Raw genomic sequence first — 24578 nt, forward strand, 5'->3', positions numbered from 1 at the left:
GCTTTGGGTTTTCCTTGGCTTCGCCCTGACTGATTTCTGCAGAATCAAGAAGAAAAACAATGAATATTAAAACGTATCCAATTGTGGGCCTTTTTGAAAGAACACAAGTATGTATTTGACAAAAGCTTACTGTATAGCAAATTCATTCTGTGTGCTAATCCTTAGGCAGCCAAAATGGCGTCACATGGACAAAAGCAGGTTCAGGGGAACCCCAAGGTTTGCATAAAAACAAAAATTTAAGGGGTGGTGGGGAAACACCACAACAGCCATATAAGGATGTGGGGTGCTCAGAACCCACAGAATGTTGAGCACCTATGGGGCTGAGGAGAAATATAGGGGTGAGGAGAAATGGAGTATCTGAAAGAATATGTGGCTGAAAGAAAAGCGATTCATACTGCAAGATTTTGTTGCAGGTCCAGCTCACATGGGTTACATGGGTTCCCACCTACACCACAATCCCATGAGTGGGAGTTATGATTTCCGTTGCACAAAGTACCACAAGAACAAAGAGTATTGTGGTTCCTTGGAAATATTACGGCACAAGCTTTTCTGAACCACTTCATCAGTGGTGCATGAATACACACATACACACACACACAGGAACCTCGGTTGTTGAACGCTTCAGAAATTGAACGTTTCGCCATTTGAATGCCGACAACCTGGAAGTGAATACCATTCGACTTTCGAGGCATGTTTTCCCATTTTTTCAATGGATTTTGCCAACTGACTATTGCGCCTCGGTAGTCAAATGTTTCGGAAGTTTAACAGTCTTCTGGAACGGATTACGTTCAACAACCGATATTCCACTGTATACAGAGAGAGTATATGTATATTAATATCTTTCTATAAACATAAAAATGTAAGCCTGTCATCACGCTCTGCAGTTTGCATGGCTGCCAAAAGCTGCTCACACCAATTGCAGTGTGACCAACAGCAAACGGGCAGGGGAGCAAGGAAGCAGCACAGGTGGCAGGTGGCCCAGGTGAGATGTTTAATGGGAGAGATGCTGTTTAAACACAGTCATGGCTTGGGGGACCGGAGTTTATAAACTGTGAGGTCAGAGTGCAACACAATGCAGAAAATACAGGCTCATTGCCTGTACTTTTCTGGACGTACTTTCCTTCCCCCCACCAAGAAAACCATGTGCCTACATGCCCACAACTAAGTACAAGACTTCATACTTCTGCTGAAGTAGAATGTAGTCCACAAAAGCTTATGCCACAATAAGTATTAGTTTTTCAGGTGCCATAAGACTTTCTCTTGCAATCTCTATTTTAAATCTGAAATTACCATATGACCCACACTGTGGTTTGTCTACTATGCCCCCCAAATGCCCCCTCTTTTTTGCTATATTTAATGAATTTCATATGAAGAGTCCTCTAAAGCTTGCTAGTAAAAATAACACAAAAATGCACAATATTAGCAGAAATTGCTTGCAAAAATGTGTGCCTTAAATCAAAAACGCAAATTGCTGCAAAATGTGGAGAACTGCAGGTTTGTGGGTAGGAACCCCCCTAAACCCAATAAATCAATAAATGGTAAGAGTTTGATTATTTGGGATATGAATAAAAATGCAAGCTGCAGAACTGCTACAGGTAAGGAACCCCTGGGCCGGCTTATGCAAACCAGCCTGGCCAGGCTAGTGAACAGCCTTTTTATTTTGCGTTTGATAATTAATTTCTTAAATGACAGGTGGTGGGGCTTTAGCTTTTGATCCAGTTTATTGTAGCTGAGTTTCTTTAAGGCAGGGCTTAGCCCCAGAGCACAAGAGGCAATTCAAAGGACGAGTTCTCTGAGCATGTGCAAATTGTATGGTGGCTCAGTTGGTTAGAGCATGGTGCTTAGTAATACCAAAGTCGCAGGTTCGATCCAGGTAAGAGACAACTGCATATTCCTGCATTGCGGGCAGTTGGACTAGATGATGCTCAGGGTCCCTTCCAGCTCTATGAAACACCTGTATGTGGAAAGGTTGCAACTCCTGTAAAATTAAACATCTGGAACTGGGAGAGGGAAAGTGAAGCTTTTATGGCCCCAATTTCCAGATACACACCAAAGTTTCTTGAACCCTCATTTTGGAAATTAAGGCTCCGCTCGCATTTGAGCAAGTGTCACATCGTGTTGTTGTTTAGTCGTTGTCCGACTCTTCATGACCCCCTGGACCAGAGCACACCAGGCACTCCTGTCTTCCACTGCCTCCTGCAGTTTGGTCAAACTCATGCTGGTAGCTTGGAGAACACTGTCCCACCATCTCGTCCTCTGTCGTCCCCTTCTTTCCCAACAGCAGGGTCTTTTCCAGGGAGTCTTCTCTTCTCATGAGGTGGCCAAAGTATTGGAGCCTCAGCTTCAGGATCTGTCCTTCCAGTGAGCACTCAGGGCTGATTTCCTTCAGAATGGATCGGTTTGATCTTCTTGCAGTCCATGGGACTCTCAAGAGTCTCCTCCAGCACCATAATTCAAAAGCATCAATTCTTCGGCGATCAGCCTTCTTTATGGTCCAGCTCTCACTTCCATACATCACTACTGGGAAAACCATAGCTTGAACTACACGGACCTTTGTTGGCAAGGTGATGTCTCTGCTTTTTAAGATGCTGTCTAGGTTTGTCAGTCGCATTGTGCCCCAAGAGCTGTCTGTGCTGGCTTCATGTGAAAGGCTTAGAAAATAAACAACAGAACTCTGCGCATGTTCAAGGGTGCTCTTTCCCCACCACATGTTAAGACTGAAAGCACTTAGTGGCCGCTTTCCCCATCTCTGTCTCTCTTTTTGGGGCGGATTTCCTTTCTTCTTTTTAGCCCCCAAATGCCCTTAAGCCTTTGAGGGGAAGAAAGAAAGAACGAGCGAAGAACCGCCTCTCACTTCACTCCCCCCCCCCCCCCGGTACCGACTTTCTATCGGCGGAAGGATTTGATCGCGCGAGCGAGAGAAACGAGGCTCTGCGAGAGACAGCGCGCGCAAACGGCCCAGCAGGCTGAAGGGAAGCGCTGCTTCCTCAATCTTCCCGCCCTTGCCTGGAAAGAAGTCCCCGGCCGCAGCTTCCTCTCGTATATCCCTGCGCGCCCGAAGGAGGCGGCTCCTTGTGAGGGGAGGAGGGAAAGGCGGCCATTTTGTTCGCCCGCCGACGCTGTTTGCGGCATCTCCACCTCCTCCTCCTCCGGAACGAGCGAGCGAGCGAGCTGGGTTGGGGGGCGGGAAAGCGAGAGAGGGAGGAAAGGGGGCGCGCGGTAGGGCATTCGGGAGAAGGAAGGAGCCAGCTCGGGAGCGGGGGAAGAGCCGCGCGGGTCGACCCGGCGGGCTCCGGCTTCGCTCCCTCGCCCCGGCCGCTGAGAGGCGATGGCGGATATTGACAAGCTCAACATCGACAGCATCATCCAACGGCTGCTGGAGGGTGAGCGAGGAGGGCGGCTTGAGGGAACGGAGCGGCGGGGGGGGGGGGATAAGGATGTACCGTGAGGCTGGGTTAAGGGGGGGCGAGGGCGGCGCGTGAGGCGGCTTCCTTGGGGGGCTTCCGCCGCGGTTTGGGGAGGGGGCGGCAAACCATTAAAAGGGGAGGGGTTGCCCACAGGCTGGGGGGGGGGAGCGGGGGGAGGAGCGCGGACGGGCGAAGGCCGTTTTATTTTATTTATTATTATCCCACCCTTTAGTTACAAAACAAAAAGCCCCACTGACTATAGCTCTCCTCCACATGACGGTTATGGGTAATAATAGTCGCAAATAGTAATAAATGAAGCCTAATAGCGTGACTTGTGTGCGCGCGCCGTTCGCCTCCTCTTCGCTTCTCGTTTCAGGCACTTTTGGGGCGCTTCTCCCTTCCTCCCGTATCTTGGGAGGGTGCAATGGGGGGGGGGGAGAAGCGTTGTTGTGTTTGGGGGAGATGGTTTGGGGGAGACCCGAAGGTGTGGAGGCCAAGGGAAGGGGGTTATCTTGGGGGGGGGGCTGTTGTATGTTCTGGGGGGGCGCCACCAAAAAATGAGGGACGTTTCTGGAGGGGGGGTTGTACTGGTGGACGGGCGTGCATGTAGTGGTTTAGATTTAGGTATGCGTGTGACTTTATTCATTTACAGTATATACTGCATCTAAATGCTGCTGCTGTTGTTCCTTTTGCCACAAAAAAGAAAGAAAGAAGAAGACAGGAGAGACTGGTAGGAAGGAGGATGCTGGAATGGTTTTGTGTGTGTATAATATATATTTTGAATATGGGGTGCGTGGATTATTTGAGAGAGGACTCTTAACAATACAGAGATGTGTGTGTGTGTTTTTGAATATGGGATGTATGGATACACACAGGTCAAAGTGGTATAGAGAAGATTTCCCCCCCCCCCTGCCCCCAAATGTGTAACTCTTTGGGGGGTTGAAGGTTTTGCTTGAGAAGAGTAGGGATTTTGGAGGCCCTTGACAGACTCCGCTTGGGGGGAGATGAGTATTTGGAGTGGAATTGGGGATGGGCTCCCAATATTTATTTGCACTGCTGTTTCTGTAGGGAGGGGGAAAGTGGGTTGGGGTGGATTGCAGAGGAGCAGTGAGATTGAGGAGCATTATTGGGAACGGAATTTGGGGTTGCTTGCCTGTGAAAAAGTGTTCCCATAAGGTGGAGGGGTGAAGTAAGGGGGTGCTGTTGAGGGCAGGGTGGGGAGAAGCTGCTGAACCCAATTAGGAATGGTTTTTTATTGCAGTGGGCTCATTTTTTTAAAAGTGCCCCTTTGTGGTTCTGTGAGGAGGTGAGGTGAGGTTAAGAGTTTCAGCCAGAGGAAAGGGAAGTAAAATAGTAATTGTTGTGGGTGGGGAAAGACTATGTGGAGGATGGTAAGAGGCCCCCTCACATATGCATAGAACACATCAGGGTATCTGAAATCCCATAGCCCTCCGCTCATCTCAATTCTGACTTTGTCTTTGAACTCTCCTGAGTTGATTTGGCAGGGAAGGAGGCAAGACTAAAGGGTCCACATCCAAGATGGAGGGTCCGGAGGTGCTTTGTTTGTGCCTCAGTGATCTCTTTTCAGATTACAGCAGTCTCTTCCTCAGTTGTTCTTGTACACTGCATGTGTCTGTGTGTGCATACACACACAAACAAACATATAACTTAAAGATAGGTGGGAATGCACACAATTCTTATTCTGATACACTAGGTGTGCATGCTGTGCTTTATTCTGATGTTTTTCTTAGGGTAAGTGCATAAGTAGGTTGGCCATTTTTCATTGTTTTGCCCTCTGCTTAGCAAAGTGGAGTCTTATTTCTGTAGTAAGAGAAGTCAGTGTTGGTTTAGTTTCCCTCCCGAAGCTGCATGACTGCTGGCCTGGGGAATCACGAGAGCATTAAAATGTTGCTCTCCCTCCTATGCCAGTCTGTTGTGGCAAGGGTGAAGCTTGCAAACAAATTAAAAATTTAATCCTTGTAGCAACATGAACATTTGACTGCTCTAAAGATATGATTGTGAGCCACATGGATGTCTGCTCATTTGAACATTTTCATCTGTCTGACCTTGGTGCTGGGGTTGTTTCTGATATGCTGCGTTCCCTAAATCTTAGATAGTGCATGTTTCGATTTCTAGGTTTGGTTAAACGTGCTTATAAATCTTGGCTGAGGTGAAGCGTTGTGAAGTAGCTGATGACAAATTATCCTTGTAGCAGCAAGCAATATCACATTTAGCTAGGGAGGGAGGCTGCACTAATCTAGCTTTGTCTGAGTCTATCCAGGACTTATACTTGAAGAGTTCAATCAGGGAATTAACTTTTCATTTGATGCAAAGTAATCTGCAGCAATGTGGTCTGAGCTAAATATAAGGGATATGTCTTGCTGTAGTCTCTCGCCTCACTTCATAGTCCCTTCCAGTTTTTAAAGATACCTTTTAAAAAGTCTTTCTCATTTATTTTAGCATAGCCATGGAAATGGAAATGGATAGGATTTGTAAATGTAGGATATTTGAGGTTGGATAAAATAGAATTAGAGACATTGCTTCCATTGGTTTGGTGTTAGTCCTTTTTTCACCACCTTGATTTACTTAAAAATATACGTAATTTATCATGTCTCCATCTCATCAATGAGCTTAAATTTAAGATGCCAACAATATTGATTTAGTGTAGATTGATTTCTCAGTAATTTCAGTGTTAAATTTCTTGCTACATAAACTTTGAAAAGTTTGTGTAGACATAACTCTAGGAGCCAAGCAGGGCACATCAACATCTTAGAAGATAATATAAATTGTATGGCAATTTAATGCCAAATTTGTGTTAATAAAATGTTAAATCATTTAGTAATGGAGAGAATTTTTGAAACATTTCCACTTGGAATTTATACTTAAAAGTAGCTCAGCCCCAATGAGCGTGAGACTTCAAAGAGGTTAATGTTGTAAGACATATTTGGTTGATTTGTGTATTGGATAGTGCTGTTTCTTAATTGTATATTTATACCCAGCTCTTCCTCAAAGAGCTTGGGTTACTTTGCGTGTGGTTTCCCAGTCTTTTTCCTCACTGTTAATTGGTGAGAATTGTGTAATTGTTCAAGGTCTAAAAAGAGCATCTCCTTGACTAGTAATTGACACAATCAACAAGGAAGTAAGTTTAAAATTGTCAGAGAAATTGCTATCACAAAAGGTAAGAGACAATAGTAAGATCATAGAATCATAGAGTTGGAAGAGATCCTGAGGGTCATCTAGTCCAACCTTCTGCAATGCAGGAATCTCAACTAAAGCATCCATGACAAATGGCTACCCAGCCTCTTCTTGGGACCCTCCAAGGAAGGAGAGTCCACAATCCTCCTGAGGGAATCCATTCCATTGTCAAACTGCTCTAACTGTTAAAGTTCTTTCTGGTGTTTAGTCAGAATCTCCCTTCTTGTAACTTGAAGCCATTGGTTTGAGTCTTACCCTCCAGAGCAGGAGAAAACAAGCATGATCCATCTTCCATGTGACAACCCATGAGATATTTGAAGGTGGCTATCATATCTTCTCTCATTCTCATCTTTTCCAGGCTAAACATGCCCAGCTCCTTCAATCATTCCTCATAAGGCTTGATTTCCAGACCCTTGATCATTGTGGTCACCCTCCTCTGCATACGTTCCCGCTTGTCAATATCCTCCTTAAATTGTGGTGCCCAGAACCGGACACTATACTTCTGTTGATGCAGCTTAGAATATCATTAGGTTGTTTTATTATTATTATTATTATTATTATTATTATTATATTTTGATGCTGCTGCATCACATTGTTGACTCATGTTAAGTTTATGGTCTACTAAGTCCCCTAGATCCTTTTCACATGTACTGCTAGTAAGCCCGATGTCCCCCATCTTGTATTGGTGCATCTGGTTCTTCCTGCCTAAGTGCAGAACCTTAGATTTGTCCCTGTTGAAATTCATTTTGTTAGCCTGCACCCAGTTCTCCAATATGCTACGGTCATCTTGAATCCCAATTCTGTCTTCAGCTGCATTAGCTAATCTTCCCAGTTTGGTGTCATTTGTAAATTGGATGAGCATCCCCTCAATTCCTTCTTCCAAGTCATTTATAAAGACATTGAAAATGGACCCAGGACAGAACCCTGTGGCACCCCACTTGTCACTTTTTCCCAGGATGATGAGAAACTATTAATGAGCACTGTTTGGGTTTGGTCAGTCAACCAGCTACAAATCTACCTAACAGTTACCTCGTTCAACCCACATTTTACCAGCTTCCTTACAAGAATACACTGGGGAACTTTGTCAGAAGTCTTCCTGAAATCAAGATAAACTTATGTCCACAGCATTCCCCTGATGCACCAAACCAGCAATTTTATCAAAAAAGGAAATGAGATTTGTCTGGCATGACATGTCTTAGTAATCACAGCATCTTTTTCTAAGTGCTCACAGACCAACTGTTGAATTATCTGTTCTGGGTCCTTTCCTGGTATGAAGGTCAAGCTGACCGGTCTGTAGCTACCTAGGTCTTCTTTTTGAAGATGGGGGCAACATTTGCCCACCTGCAGTCTGTAGGGAACTCACCTGTTCTCCAGGAATTGTCAAATATAGGCAGAGGCTGTAAGATTACATCTGCAGGCTCCTTTGGTATCCTTGGGTGCAGTTCATCAGGCGCTGGAAATCAACACTTGTATGCTACTGCTACTACAGTTTGGCATGGATGTAGAGGAAAACCATAGTTTCATGCTGCAGCAGGAGCAGCTAGCCTGTGACCCTTAAGATGTTGAATTATAGGTTTCATAATCCCTGGCTGTTGACCATTCTGGTTGGTGCTAATGGGAGTTGAAGCTCAGCAACATCTGGAGGACCGTAGGTTACCCACCCCAATTCTATGGGAACAAGCTGTTGCCAGGTATTTTGTCTTCAGTGCCCACAAGGAGTGCCCTGTGCCCCAAGAAAGTTTGGGGACCCTGGTTTAAAACTAAAAGCAGAAACTTTCAATCTCCTGGTAGGCATTATGAGGAAGAAGTTATTGTAAAGAGAAACTGGTATTCTATCGTTTCTGGATTGAGCCAGAGTGTACAAAGTGCTTTATGGTCATTTCTCATCCGCTCCACTATACAGAAATTCCATTTTGCAATTGGGTAGCTGCTGGATCTGAGAGGGAATGATTTGCCCATGAATTCTGGTCATTTCATGGCTGTATTGAAAATTCAAACTCTGATCATCTGAGTTCCAAGACATTAGCCCCTACTTCAGTATTCATAGGTAGTTGGGGATCTGTTAGCAAGCAGTGCTAACCACTTTTCTGTATGACTGGAAAGTCTTGTAAATGCCTATTAACACCAATGCAAATGCTGGCTAGCTTTTTCATTTATTATTCTTTTGGTCCTGTCTACAAATAAAACGTAATGGCCTGGTTCTTATATAACAAGAAACTATAGTTTCCCATTATGAGAATGATCCTGCATGATGACAATTTGGCTTGTATATCTCCAACTAAACATCATGATATACTGATAACACTGTCTGAAATAAGGCTGGCTTCATGGTTTTCCCTGCATTGTGATTTTGCTGCCCCCCGCATGAGGCAGGGGTGAGCTGAGCCGGCAGAATTGACAGGGGCTGTAGGAATCAAGAGAAGCATTGGCTGGCTTCACAGTTTCTCCCCATGAAAAATCATATTGTGATTTTTGCATAGCACATATGTAAGGATTTGCGATATATTGCCAGGTCAAAAATTATGTAATGGTATGGATGATACAGACTTCAAAGCAGTTTTGGACAATATATTGCCCAGCCCTAGAGGAGAGATTATCAGTAACTTCTGCAATCATTTTAAAATGAACTGTAGTTCCCTGTTATATCCTAACTCAAGGGCCTATGGTTTGTTCTAACTATAATTAGCTAATCGAAATTTATCGATGGAGTTCTGTCAAGTCTTATTTTCTATTAGGTCACACAAATGGCTGGCTCTAGTATGCGAGGTGGGGCTACTGATTTTTTATTTTTGTCTTCATGAGATCTGAAGGAAGATATTAAGCATGCAAATATTTCCTATATATATATCTCTTGTTCATGGAGAATTTCCTTAAAGCTCAAAATGGTTTCTACAAAAATCACAGAAAGTGACTAAATCAGTTTGCTTTTAGCAGGGAAAGGGGTGGATTGACAAGACTGTCCAAGACTGCACTGTCCAAACGCTTGATGCACACAGTGAACATTGTTGCAGTTAAGCTGGTTTACAACATGAAGGCTTATTTTAGAATAGTAAAGTTAGTTTAGAACACTATAGAAAGCAAAAAGTTGTGGTGAAGGAGTGAATTCGGGTATCGACTCTTGTACAATGTTATATAATGATTACATAATGGCCACTAGTGATAGCTGTGGGAGATGACATTAAGGTATCAACTGAGCTCATGAATAGGGTGTCTCCTCTCTCTCTACAAGTAGCCTAACTCTGTAACCCCTCATTTAGAGGTTAGAGCAGCATGACGTCCCTCACAGCATCTTTTTTGTGGGATTCCCTGCCTTGGGAGGTTTGCGTCCCTTCTGCTATTAAGTAAACAACTCCATTTCTGAAAATGTTTCCCCCCCTTCAGACCATAGATTATGGTGGTTTGATGTTCATACAAAGGAACAATACAACTATCAGGGTATTCACAGGGAAAACCACTAATTTCTAAATGATGGTTCACTAAGCTACAGCAGCTTCTTATGAGATATACTGTTCAATGATCCCTTGCAAATAGTGAGCCCCAGCTATTTTGTTCTTACAGATCAGATTTATGATGACACTTTAAATCTCTGGATACAGGATATTCAGGGAGTGGGAATTTATTTACACAAAGTAAAGTTTGGCAGAACAGTGTTGCTCCTTGGTTGGACCAAGAACAAATCCCTTAATTTGTTAATGTTGAAGGAATGTCTTGTTTACAAGAGGTTCATAAACTACTGACAAACTACACCTAGATATATTTTTTCAGATCTAGTTCTAACTTGAAATTTTCAACAAGTGCGTGTAAATGTCAAATATGAAAGTAGCAAAGGCTTCAATGTTACAGCAACTTTAATTGGTTAGATTAATTAACAAGATATAATTGACTTAAAATATGATTAATTGAGAAGCATTTTTTAAAGCATTTGAGAATTCTGAACAGACAAATCACATTGCAAAATAGATAGTAGATTAGCTGTAAGTACCTGCTAGAGCTGGGCGATATTGTAGTATGTTGTCTGAAACTGGTATGACATTCAGATTGTGATACTGGTTTCAGACATCGAGCTGGCAATAGTTGCTTTCACTAGTTCCTGAAAACAACAAAAATGTCTGAAATTTCAGTGCTTGAAAAATTTATGCTATCTTTGCAACATGTGCAAATTCTGCATGCTTTCCAGAGGTAATCTCTTCTCATTTTAAGTCATACCACTTTCAGAGATCTTGGTCATACTTCTTATTTATTGGGTGATTTAAGTAGCAAGTTGGAACCTGGCTTGTAGGCTATGTTTTCCAACTTCTCATTGAAGACATCTAGTAAGGGAGAGTTTATAGGAAATGACTAGAATTCCGAATGGCATCAAATGCAGATTGCTATTCTAGGATACATTCCTTTTCATCCCTGTCTGGCCAAACTTCTCTGCTTGTGGGGGTGATGAGAATATAAGCTGAGGCAGTGGCAGAAGCTTCTGTTTCACATATGCTGCTGAGTAGTTTTGCCTACAGGCCTTTGGTTCCCTCTTTAAGAGCATTGCTACAAGCATATCATTTCTAAAATGCTTGATCTGTTTTCTGTCTATAGAAGCTTTTAACACGATAACACCCTTAACTGTTTAAAAGCATATAATGTAATTATCAGTGGGTCATTTTTATAAACTCTGTTGCTGATGGACACTTTGCATTTGAGGCTGCTTACTTACAGTTTGGAAGGAGAACATGGGGCAATTGCTCTATTGCTCAATAGCTTCATGCATAATCACACTGCAGAGATGGGGAAATATATTAATAGGTTTATGCCTTATTACTTGTGTTAAATATTTTAATTGCACCCTCAATATATAGTAGTACTGATAATGTCATCAATGAATGCTAACAACTGATGGGGAAGAAAAATTGAAACATGTATTTGCTCATGTCACAACCATTGCCCTGCAATTATTCTGCTGGTAATTGCAACTCCTTTCTGATACTAAACTTCAAAGTAAATCGTCTTAAACTACAGCCTTTGAGTTTTTCAAAGCTTCGGTGCAAGTACTTTAAACTACTTGTTCTGCTTCCTGTATAACATCAGTGCACAGGTGGTGTCTAGATTGAAATAGGTCAATAGAATATGTTGCACTGAAAACAACGCATGCATCAATTGGGGAAGGCTCTGGGAAGGCTTAGTTAGTTGCACTGCTCAAACATGAGGTAGCATGTCTAACTGGTGTGAGGAACATTCTTGCCATCAGGTTTAATTAATTTGAAGTAACTCTTATTGGGTTTGGTGAATATCATACTCTGGCTTAGCTTGGGACCCTTGCAGTTTTCAAATTCCTCTTGGTTTTGAATTAAGATATTCAACTTTTGCACCTCTTCCCTTCCATGTAATTAGGAATAGTTGGGACTGCAGCTTACATGGGGGTTTTGTTCCTGGGGGTTGCATGCAAGAACCTCCAGAGCCCAGTAAGCAAGAGTCTCCTGCTCTTTTTCTATTTATTTAACCATTGGTGTAGAATCTGTTTCATATGGTTGTCCTCAAATTATAATTCTTGTATCTGTATCCTAAATATTTCACCAGCATAAAATACATTGGTGCAGCCTATATATGAAGCATTTGTTTCCTGGACCACTAGAATTTAGAAACAACACATATTTTAATAGGAAGTGTTTTCATTATTTGCCTTTTAATTCCAGCAGTGGGCAAACTTCCCTCAGCTTGAATCAAAATCTGCTTGGTAATCATGAGCCTTCTCTGTAAGAGTTCAGAAGATATTTCAAGACCCAGAATTGGTCATTTGCATTTATTGTAAAATAATCTGTTTTATGTGTTTAATGATGATTGATTTGAAACTCAGTAGATCTCATTTGCTAAACATGACCATCCTTTTTTTTCTTTCACAGTAAGAGGGTCAAAACCCGGTAAAAATGTGCAACTTCAAGAGAACGAAATAAGAGGATTATGCTTGAAATCTCGAGAAATCTTTCTCAGTCAACCCATTCTGTTAGAACTTGAAGCACCGCTTAAAATATGTGGTAAGCATTGAGATTTGTTGGCTCCAACTATCCCTTTTTTAATGAACTGATGATGATGATGTGGCACAACTTCTTAGGTGGTATTTTCACCATCTCTGAAGATTTCAAATCCATTAAAATATTGCTGTCAAAGTACTGTAGTCATCCTATGCAAATCATGCTACTTGAGGGCAAAAGTAGAATTGATTTGAATAGAATTCTGAAGGGAAACTTCTTCAAGTAGACAGAATAAAGAGGACACAAATCCCAGGAAGAGGAAGCTTTATTCTTCAACCCAGTGGAGATTTGATTTTAGGTTATGGATACAGGCAACGACCAATTTGCCTGGAGGTTATGTTCCTGACCCCTGTGCGCATTGGTGGAGCATGCATAAACCTGCTTCACCACATTATTCCACCGCCCTTTTACACCCCCTTTTTCAACCTCTTCCTCATTGCTGTGACGCACATGGGTGCGCATCAGTTGGTCGTTGTCTGTATCAGTGTTAGTAATATCCATAACCATTTGTATACTAAAAGGTGGTGGCCCGTTTTTCTTCATCATTGCATGATTCTGTAAGTTGAAGCAGAAGGCCTTGCTTTTCACAAGAAGTCAAAGGTTGTGTTAAAAAAGGTAAAGGGACCCCTGACCATTAGGTCCAGTCGTGACCGACTCTGGGGTTGCGGCGCTCATCTCGCTTTATTGGCCGAGGGAGCCGGCGTACAGCTTCCGGGTCATGTGGCCAGCATGACTAAGCCGCTTCTGGCGAACCAGGGCAGCGCACGGAAGTTGTGTTAGATACTGCTTAATGCAAAAGATTTAAGATTAAACTGGACTTGCTTAGTCGGAATTAATAACAAATAAAATTTTCACTTCAAGCCAGCTTCAATTTTTAGGACTGGCTTTGTTGTGCTTCTAACCTCACAGATCACAAATAATAGTATGAAAGTTTGTACTTTGGAGAAAACAGTGGTACAGTCCATTGAACATCTCTTTGCAAAAACACCAATGAATGGAATAGGAATAATAGGCTAATTGGAGGAAACTTACTGTTACATATGCTTACTTTTCTTAGTGTTGTGTAACAATTCTTATTCTTTAAAGTGAGTATATTAGCATGCATTTGCTTTAATGAGCCAAACTCTCAAGCCATATCAACACCATTTTGTTTTGTTTTGTTTTAAGGTGACATCCATGGACAATACTATGATTTACTTCGACTCTTTGAATATGGAGGTTTCCCACCAGAAAGCAACTATCTATTTCTTGGTGACTATGTTGATAGAGGGAAACAGTCTTTAGAAACAATTTGTCTTTTACTGGCCTACAAGATAAAATACCCAGAGAATTTTTTCCTCCTTAGAGGGAACCATGAATGTGCCAGCATTAATAGAATTTATGGCTTCTACGATGAATGTAAGTACTTCTGGTGCTGTCTTTTGAGACTTTGGAAAGTGATTCATAGTGTAGATGGCACTATTTTTGCTATAAAATAACCTCTGGGTTTGGAGTGAGTTGCTTATTAATGACAATACTGACTTGCCTAGTTAAGAGACTTTTCTATCATTTTGGCAGGTGAAATATAGCCTTCTTGTTCTTCCTTTGCTCTCTTCAGAAGAGAAAGGTGCAACTACAGTCCAGTCTTCACTGCTCTGCCAGCCTCCACTTAAGTGTTAAATTAAGCTCATATTTATAATGTTAACTTTTTCAGTTTGAGTTTGCCAAGTACAAAGTTGAACCCGTTCCTGCTTGAGTGGGCACTGGGTGGTGTTGTCTTACTCCAGTTGCTGGACTGGATGTGAATTCCTCCCCTTCCTTGGAGGGCAGTTCATTATCAGCCTTGCTTGAAGATAAGACATACCTTGTTACTGCTCTTCTGGTCCTTTAATAATCGATTGGTTGGTTGGTTGGTTAAAAGCAAGCCTGATTGAATTGCATGCCTTTTTTTGTTCTCTGCATGGTGGTTAAGTACAATAGGGATGCTCCATGCCATGACACAATGTGTAATCTCTGTTTCCTTTCGTTGTACTTTCTGGAATTGACTATAAATTCAGTTTCTGGCTGTTCCATTTGGTGATATAAACCTAGGGTTTGAAAAATATACGTACTTGGTTTCAGGACTTTATGAATCAGATAGTCTGCTTTTCCTATAGCCTCTGTCACTTGCTTGTCTTTAGTAACCAGTGTGCCATTGAGCTCACTGGTTTTAAAATGTGTTGAATCACATAATTTATATCAATAAACACTGCATTTTTCTCAGATACATCTGTACTAAAAGTGGTTTACAAAGAACAGTAAAAGCGTAATACTTCAGTAACTGCCTACAGCAAACCTACTACATTGTGGTTCATATTAATTGAGGTGGGAGGAGATCCACTTTTTCAGCAGCTTCAGATTAACATTGCACCATTATTCTCCCCAGTGATTTTATAGTACCAAATGACGCTAATGATGGCATTTGCCATAAGCCTTGCAAAGCATGTTCATATTTCTCTGTTTAATGACTTCTTTAATGGATACAACACAATTGAGCACCTGCTTTGCATACAGAAGGTCCCCAGGTTTTATTCCCCAACATCTCCAAGTAGAGATGGGAAAGAAGAATCCTGTCTGAAACTGCTGCTGCCAATCAGTGTAGATAATACTGAATTAGTTGGACCCAAGGGTCTAACTTGGGTATAAGGCAGTTTCCTTTGTTCTGATTTGTCTGGGACTGCCTGCTCACCAATATCTGTAATCCCAGGAAGAATTGTTAATAAAGCAGAACATGTGATTAAAAACACAGCCAAACGATCCCTTTCACATTACAGCTTTATATTATGGAATAGTCTGCAGTTCGCTGGTTCTGTCTCGGTGGTTTGAACTCCCTGTCCTTTTAATGGCTTAACTCTCCTGATGCTCAGGTGTATTTTTGTATCTTGTAGGCTAATTGCAGCAGTCACACTTAGATTCTCCTCATACTCCCCACCCCTTCATTTAGTGAACTTCATACTTAGTCAGGTTTCTAATAGGTTCAGCATAATTTGTTGGTTAGGCTTGCTTGGAAGCAAATTGCGGAAACTGTCATGAGTGTGATAAGAGGATTTGCACTTGATGCTGTCACCATTTGACAGGATCCTAGGCAGCATGTGCTTCAGTAAAACAATGTTCAAATAGGTCTAGGATATGGGAGCCTAAATTCTGGGTCAAGACTAAGGGTCAGTTATCAGTGGTGAAGGTGCAGTGAGGGATCATTAGCAAGCTCATGGCTTATTTTTGCCTTGGGAGTCTCTAAACGCTAGAACAGTTATTAGAATAGCATCTGTATGTGAAAAGGGCTGATGTGATGACTGCAAGAATCCTGCTTGACTGGACTAAAGATTCATCTAATCAAGCATCTCACCATCCTACAGGTAGAATGTGAAAGCACCTTTGCCATTGTTGTCCCTCAAAGCTTGTATTCAGGGGTGCACTACCTCTGAACGCAGGTGATGTTTGTCATCAGGGGTTTTAGCTGTTGGTAGCTGCCATGAATTTGTGTCACAAGCTTATTTAAAGCCATTCAAGCCAGTGACCACACTGTGGCTTGTGGAATGAGCTCCATACATTAATTATGTGCTGTGTGAAGTAGTACGTTTCTGTGGTCTGTCCTGAGCTTCTTGCCAGTTTATTTCTAGAGCAGGTATTATGACAGAAGGGGAAAAGATCCTCAAGGGTTTGAGATACCCCTGTGTTTGGGTTTTAGCAGGTATGGAGAACGGTTCCTCTCTGCCAACACAGACTAAGACCTTAATGTTAAGCAGGTCAAAGATACAAAAATGTAAATGTAGGTCTCCTTGTCCTCCCTATTCTCTTCTTCTGTCACTGTTAAATTCCAAGTGAGTTCATGTACTGAAATATCTCCCTAGGTAAAAGAAGATACAACATCAAGCTGTGGAAAACCTTTACAGACTGCTTTAATTGTTTACCAATTGCAGCCATTGTGGATGAGAAAATATTCTGCTGTCATGGAGGTAAGTTGATATATGATTTACAAAGTGATACTTGCTTGACCATCTTGGGTAAGTCAGCATTAGAGCCACTCAGACCCGTGCAGTGGGGCGGCAGCTGGGTACACTTGCCCCAGGCCCTAGAGGATTAAGCTGGCCAGGAGGCCTGGCCAGGCACCAACTTCCTTTTTTTTGTTTGAGTTTATAATGTTATTCTAACAAGACTCCTGCCCCAGGCCTCAGGCAAGCTCTGTGCAGGCCTGGAGCCACTTTCTCTGTATTGCAGGTCATTGCATTTATTTCTGTCTATCTAAACAAACAATATTAATTTTAACAGGGAGAAATGTAAAGTATTGCACTTGGGCAAAAAAATGAGAGGCACAAATACAAGATGGGTGACACCTGGCTTGAGAGCAGTACATGTGAAAAGGATCTAGGAGTCTTGGTTGACCACAAACTTGACATGAGCCAACAGTGTGGCGCAGCAGCTAAAAAAGCCAATGCAATTCTGGGCTGCATCAATAGGAGTATAGCATCTAGATCAAGGGAAGTAATACTGCCACTGTATTCTGCTCTGGTCAGACCTCACCTGGAGTACTGTGTCCAGTTCTGGGCACCACAGTTCAAGAAGGACACTGACAAACTGGAACGTGTCCAGAGGAGGGCAACCAAAATGGTCAAAGGCCTGGAAACGATGCCTTATGAGGAACGGCTAAGGGAGCTGGGCATGTTTAGCCTGGAGGAGAGGAGGTTAAGGGGTGATATGATAGCCATGTTCAAATATATAAAAGGGTGTCACATAGAGGAAGGAGAAAGGTTGTTTTCTGCTGCTCCAGAGAAGCGGACACGGAGCAATGGATCCAAACTACAAGAAAGAAGATTCCACCTAAACATTAGGAAGAACTTCCTGACTGTAAGAGCTGTTCGACAGTGGAATTTGCTGCCAAGGAGTGTGGTGGAGTCTCCTTCTTTGGAGGTCTTTAAGCAGAGGCTTGACAACCATATGTCAGGAGTGCTCTGATGGTGTTTCCTGCTTGGCAGGGGGTTGGACTCGATGGCCCTTGTGGTCTCTTCCAACTCTATGATTCTATGATTCTAAAGCACAGGTTGAGCACACTGCAAAGTTTCACAGCTAATGTCAATTGAGATAATGTTTCTAACTCTTAACAGGTTTTTGGTGTAACAATGTATTGAAGAATGTTTGTCCAAGCAGCCTATTCGTACCCTTGTTTGCATAGGGGAACACCTGCAAATTACTTTGACCGAGTGTGATATAGGAAGGAGTTATTATATATAGTTCCTCCCCCATACCATTTGAACTACAGTCATGACAATGAATCACCAGAACAACGAATTTGGTGACGGGAAGTAACCCTGTATGCATTTGGTGACTCCATTAGAGAGAGGTGACTATAGGGTGCTCCAGCTTACGTGTTACTGTAGCGATGGCTATAGCGATGGGGCTAATGGATAATCTGAGACAGAATGAGAAGTAGACCTCTACTGAAAAGGCCTAATTTTGTAACTGCCGGAACTCTTACACTGAAATATGATGCTATAAATGCATGCTATCTGCTTGTGGGTAATTGTAGGTTATCTGGACAGTTCCCAGTGCCATGTTATAAAAATACTTGTGTTATACTAACCTAGCATCTCCTGACCCATTTTTTATTTAAATATTTAGCCTTGCCATTCCTGAACTATAAGCAACTGTAGTATGCTTACACAGGCAAAAACATCAGGGTTGCAATACTAGGCGTTGAATTGGGAGGCTACAGCTGAACAGATGTGAGGACAAATATTATGACCTTGCAGAAAGGACAGGTCATACCTCTTTAATTTGAGGCAGCTGCTTTAAAGCAATAAAATGTCCTACTTTTTAGCAGCTTAGATATAGTGACTATCTGACTCTGTGATGGGCAGCTTGCTCTGGAGATGGCTGGTGTGATGGGAAGGATTAATCCTGTAGCCTTCCTTGCTCCTTCATTCACAGCCTACAGCAGTACTGGAAAAGAGATGGATTTTTTTTAGCACTGAGTTCCATCTTGAAGAAATTTATTTTTTGTGCCAATCAACCCTACGTTGTGTAACCCCTCCAAGCCAAATTCCAGTGCATAATGGGGTGGTTAAAAGCGGGTGGCACTGTGGTCTAAACCACTGAGCCTAGGGTTGCTGATAGGAAGGTCGAAGGTTCGAATCCCCGCGACGGGGTGAGCTCCCGTTGCTCGGTCCCTGCTCCTGCCAACCTAGCAGTTCAAAAGCACGTCAAAGTGCAAGTAGATAAATAGGTACCGCTCCGGCGGGAAGGTAAACGGCGTTTCCATGCACTGCTCTAGTTTCGCCAGAAGCAGCTTAGTCATGCTGGCCACATGACCCAAAAATTTTTTCTGTGGACAAACGTTGGCTCCCTTGGCCAGTAAAGTGAGATGAGCGCCACAACCTCAGAGTCATTCGTGACTGGACTTAACTGTCAGGGGTCCTTTACCTTTACCTTTAAATCTCCCAAACAAAGCTGTGTGTGGTGTCCGAAAAGGGACGCTGAAATCCATTTTCTTGGATCAGTTCTTGTTTGAAAAACCACGGGACATTTTTCCTGCTCCAGTACATTAATATTGATTGCAACGAAAAGTACCCTATCACAAAAATTAATAGACTACTTGGTGTGTGTGTGTGTGTGTGTGTGTGTGTGTGTGTGGCACTTTTTATATATAGAAAGAAAACTAAATTGTATGTTACTGAAATTTGGGAGCATTGTTAATCATTGTGCAGATAACAATATCCTAGTTTATGAAGATCACTTTGTAAGTCTACTGTGTGATTCGTGAAGTGAAAAGTGCATCCATTTGTCTCACAAACAGTCATGGTAACTTGTTGTAAGATCCTACATGGGAATATTTTAAAGACATTTTACCTCTTTAGGTTAAAAAAAAGGAAAGCATGCACAATGTATATTGTACAGTGCAACACTCACTCTCTCATATACATACTATTTACCACCTTGATATATTTTATGATACGGCATTATAGAAATATTTTTATTAAATAAATATATGAAAGGAGTTTTGGTTCGGTGCTTGTGTAAGAAAAAGCACTATCTCTGCAGTACAGGCACCTTCCCACTCACATAGGGCTATGTTCCTGGGTACCATGCATATACATGAAATCATGTGTAGTTGGAAACACCGATCTAAAAAGCCAAATTCCACTACAACCGCCCTCTCCAAACCGCCTTTCTCAAACTTCAACTCTCCATAGGCATCAAAGGTTGGTGCAAAGGCTCCTGGAATTGCTAGCCATTTTCCTGTTCTTTTTGAGCAGTTTTTGCCCATGTCACACCTTTCTGCAGTTTAAATCAATTTATTTAATTATTTCCCAGCACCACACACATATATGTGGTTGCACATGAGTTGAACATGCATTAAGTGAGGAGATGTCTGTACTATGTCGCTTTGGGTACCTGTTTTCACCGTGGTGATTCTGTGAAGTAGTTTGTTCCTCTTCCTGTTAAATTTTCTCATCTATGCTAGGGTTACCAGACATTCCTGGGGACAGTCCCCGGAGCTGCAAATCTGTCCCCAGACAAATTCCACCCTGGAATGTCCCCAAATTTGCAAATCTGTCCTTGGGAAACGTGGCAGTGGCAGCCTCAGCAGCCCGGAGTCAGCCTGGTAGCGCAGTTGGCTCTGGCTGGCTTCAGGAGCTGCTCGCTGCTGTGACGCCCGCCATTTTTCTTCCCTGGAAGTCCCCATATGGTGTGTCTTGTGCGCAACACATCATATGGAGACTTCCAGAGAGGAAAAATGGCAGGCGCCATGGCAGCAGGCAGTGAGCAGCTCCTGAAGCCAGCCAGAGCCAACTGCGCTACCAGGCTGGGTCTGGGCTGCTGAGGCTGCTGCCGCCACTGCCAAAGGGGAACTGGGGACGTCCGGCGGTACAGATCTCCTGCCCTTTCCCCCTTTGTTGTGACTGGTCAGGGGAGGCTTGGGAGTCACGACCGGCCATTGCCCAGTTTTTTAAAAACTCTGTGCATTTATGTTTCACAGAGTGTGAAAGAAGGGCTTTGCACCTTTATACAATATGCATGTGTGCTTGGGCCCAGGGTCTTCTGCCTCACCATCCCCACTACTTGACACCCTGTTGCTACTCAGCTAAAAAAAAAAAAAAAAAAGTGTCCCCGGATTCATTGAAAAAAATCTGGTAACCATAATCTATGGCTCTTTAAATACCCTTGATCTGCCACTTTCTCCTTCCTTCAGATTTTTATATTCGGGGATAAACTTGCCCTACAGACCACCACTCTTGCACAGCCGTGATCTCTTAGTACCAAGTACTCTAGCTACCCTGTCTTGGGTCTGAGACGTGTGGATACAGATGTCCTATTCATGAGCATTTCCCCCGTGACTCTTTAGTCTTTTTAAAGTACAGCCATTCATACATATTTGTGTGCTAGTTACAAATTTATGTCCTGTAATTCGCTTTGAGAACCTGAACCACTTGTCCCATCATCTGTGAGGCATACCAAATCAGATGCTTCCACCTAGCTGGCTCTGCAGGTGCAACATGTTTTATTTTGTCCCTACGGCTGTTTCTTTCCAGCATCATTTATGCACATAAGTGTCACGACCACTGACACTTCTTGCACAGTACCTAGGCAGCATGTGATGTCTACAGCCTTCACACCATTCATGCAAGGCGCCATGGGGGCCCCACACTAATCACAAATTCCTATGTTCCTAATCAACTCTTCTGCTACCAGTCTCCTTGCCTCGCAGTAGCATGCCCTTGGCATGAGAGGATAGTTCATACCAGAAATGGGACATATCTGAGGAATAATTTTGGATTGCACTGGATAGCTTCCTCAAAATAAGCATAGATGAAGTTGCCGTTGGAATGAAGATGCTGTCACTGCACAGTGTGTGCATTTGCCAAGTGCCCAGCATGTGAACAAAATGCAAAGCAGCTGCATCTTAATCCCCTGCAGGCTTATCGCCAGACCTCCAATCAATGGAACAAATCCGACGAATTATGCGGCCTACTGATGTGCCAGATCAAGGCCTCCTTTGTGATCTGCTGTGGTCTGACCCTGACAAAGATGTCCTGGGATGGGGAGAAAATGACAGAGGAGTTTCTTTCACGTTTGGAGCTGAAGTGGTTGCAAAGTTCCTTCATAAACATGATTTGGATCTTATATGCAGAGCTCATCAGGTAAAGACCAAATGCTAAGAGTTGATCCTGGGGAAGGAGCCACCAGCTCCTGGGCCCCAGTGGACACCCCTTGGTCCACCACGCAAGAAACTGGTCAGTCTCTCCTCTTTTTCCCCTCCCCCTTCAAGTTCACTTGTCTCAGAACGATGCTTGCTTTACGAGTTCCTGGCCTTGCTGATCTAGCCTTGTCTCTAAATTGCAGAATGACATAAAACAAGCAGCTTGTGAGGTTAATGTGGTTTTGTAGCTAGAAGAATGAATGGGAGGCCTGGATTCATAGGCACAGCCATAGAACTTCCTGCATAGACCACTATGCCACTGTTCTTCAGTGTCCCATGGTAAAAGATTTACCGTATTTTTTGCACCATAACACTCACTTTTTTCCTCCTATAAAGTAAGGGGAAATGTCTGTGCGTGTTATGGAGGGAATGCCTACGGTGGCATGCCTACGGATTTTCCTCCTCTAAAAACTACGTGCGTGTTATGGTCGGGTGCATGTTATAGAGCGAAAAATACGGTAGATAAATGCTCAGAGCTTCATTCATATATATCTCACCTGAGTAATCTTTGCAGCAAGCCAGTGAGGTGGTTATAGATCATCACAGAATGGGGTGAGGAGCAGGTGAGATTGGGAGTGGTTTACGCTAAGACCTTGTCGTGATGACATGGCACAACTGTGGTGAGATTTGAACCAGGGTCTTCTGAGATCACAACTTGAGTTAGCCACAACACCAAAGTGATTCTGCTGCACTAGACAGGGAGTGGAAGGAGGATTATAAAAAGGTTAGGAGTATTAAAATTATTGCTGTTGTTTGATATTCACCCCCTTTCAATTAATTGAATTGTCTTTGCTTTAAAGGTGGTTGAGGATGGATATGAGTTCTTTGCAAAAAGGCAACTGGTAACTCTGTTTTCTGCCCCAAATTACTGTGGGGAGTTTGACAATGCGGGTGCCATGATGAGCGTGGATGAGACTCTAATGTGTTCCTTCCAGGTACAGTATATTTTTAGGGTTTAGGTGCCTCATTTTCCCCAATAATGTTGCTTCTTTTCACTTTTAAGCTGGTCTTCCTTAAATTAAACCAGAATCATAAGCACTAGCTATTTGAAAATGTGTTCCATTTCCTTTAATCTGTGCTGAGGCACCAGCTTGCCATAAAATAAGTAGGACAGCTGTAATCTGTTCCACCTTGAATTGGATTGTCCAAAGAGTCATGGCTCTTCCCTGCTGCCTAATGCTGGTGATCTGAGAGGAGGCATCGAAAATTGCAAGCAGTGGGAGGGAAAGCAAGGTGACATTTATATCCAAGGTGCTGCTGTTTACCTTTATAGCCCTAAATGGATTAGGCCAGAGGTCCCAGGAGCACCTGTTACTGAATGAACCTTTCTCATCCCGTGCATTGAGATTCTGGTGGCACCCTGCTTAGCTACTCTCTTAAGTGAAGAAATGTTGTCTTCCTCTTGGAGCAAGGCTGTTTTGGCAATAGAATCTGCATTGACATTCCTGAAGACCCTTCTATTCCCTCTTCCCTTTGGGAGTGGAGGGAGTCGTCTTTTCCTACACAGCAATATTTCAGTAAGGTGAGGCTGTTTAAAATTATTGCCCTGAAAAATAATTACTTTTGTGTGTGCCAAGACCCTGAATGAATGATTTTACAGCTCTAAGCCACCTAGCCATGCCCATTGGGTGGAAATCACAAAATTATGGGTGTAGACTATATATAGCCAGGTTTTGGGCTAACGCCAGTAGCCCCCTTCTTGTGCTCTCATCTCTGTTCAGCTGCATACAGTGTTTCCATGCTAAGAAAGAACATTGTCGTTCCAGATTTTGAAGCCTGCTGAGAAGAAGAAGCCCAATGCTAGCCGGCCTGTAACACCACCCAGGGGTATGATCACAAAACAAGCAAAGAAATAATCACTCTTGGCTCTGCCTAGTTGGGACTTGTACTATAGTATATAATCATTTTTAAAAAACGGTAACTTGTATCTGTCAGCTTGCTAAGACTAGATTAATGTGTTTGTGGGGTTTTTTGTTTTTTTGTTTTTTTTTTTCATTTTGATGGATGGCGTTTGCTGGTTGTAACAGCAAATGAGACTTTCTCCCTTCTCAAGAAGAGTTTTTAAAAATTCTTATGTTCATTTGAAGAGAGAAAAAATGCTTTCCCCCCTTATTGTTCCAGCTGTATACTTCACAGCAACTTATCCTGTCATTCCGGGTAATTGTACAATTGACTCCTTGAACCTGTACAGACCAGGTGGTGTGTGATGCCTGCTTTTCTTTTAGGACCTAAAGAGGCACTAGTGTGCTGCAAGACGAGGAAACTGATTACTGTCGAATTACATATTGTTTATACGAACCACTGTGAATGTCTTTTATTTTATTGTTTTAAAGGGATTGCTTTTTTCTTGTCATGTACACTAGTTACGTTGCTGTCAGCATTTTGAAACCACCCCATAACCTTTGCCAGCTTCCTTGGTATGATGTATATTTTAATTCAAGCACACTTCCCTCCCATATACTTCAAAATGACAATTAAAGCCATTATTTTAAAGGTTTGTGTCTCTTTTTGTGAAACCAAAGTGCATAGTGAAAACATATTGGCACAGCTCATAGGGATTCATTGGCAGTATCTAAGTCAGGTTTTTTCCTCTGCAGGAAGGACGACTTGAACTAGCAGAGAGTAATGCTGTGATCAGCTGGGATGCAGGATTAAAGCCTTTTGATACTTCCCCTATATTCAATGTCGAAGCTTGCTACTGTGCTATTTTAGCCAGTTCAGAAAGCTGTCACGTGTGGAGAGCTGTTCAGAGAC

The 24578-nt window shown here is 42.7% G+C and overlaps 1 protein-coding gene across 2 annotated transcripts; it reads left to right on the plus strand.

The window, feature by feature from the left end:
* The first annotated feature begins 3059 nt into the window (after window positions 1-3059).
* PPP1CC (protein phosphatase 1 catalytic subunit gamma) lies at window positions 3060-24500 on the plus strand. 2 transcript variants are annotated; one of them, XM_081017540.1, is made up of 9 exons: window positions 3060-3175; window positions 3224-3383; window positions 12482-12613; window positions 13778-14008; window positions 16480-16584; window positions 21542-21765; window positions 22625-22759; window positions 23591-23651; window positions 24422-24500. In XM_081017540.1, exons 2-9 carry the CDS (start codon window positions 3329-3331, stop codon window positions 24433-24435), a joined length of 957 nt encoding a protein of 318 aa, XP_080873666.1. In that variant the 5' UTR covers window positions 3060-3175; window positions 3224-3328; the 3' UTR covers window positions 24436-24500. The 2 variants fall into 2 exon arrangements, with proteins under 2 accessions (XP_080873666.1, XP_080873665.1); XM_081017539.1 differs by lacking the exon at window positions 24422-24500 and having other exon boundaries at window positions 3061-3175; window positions 23591-24317.
* Window positions 24501-24578: the final 78 nt, after the last annotated feature.

Source organism: Podarcis pityusensis (assembly GCF_964106645.2).
Source record: "Podarcis pityusensis genome assembly, chromosome: 8".
In the NCBI taxonomy this organism is placed as follows: domain Eukaryota; kingdom Metazoa; phylum Chordata; class Lepidosauria; order Squamata; family Lacertidae; genus Podarcis; species Podarcis pityusensis.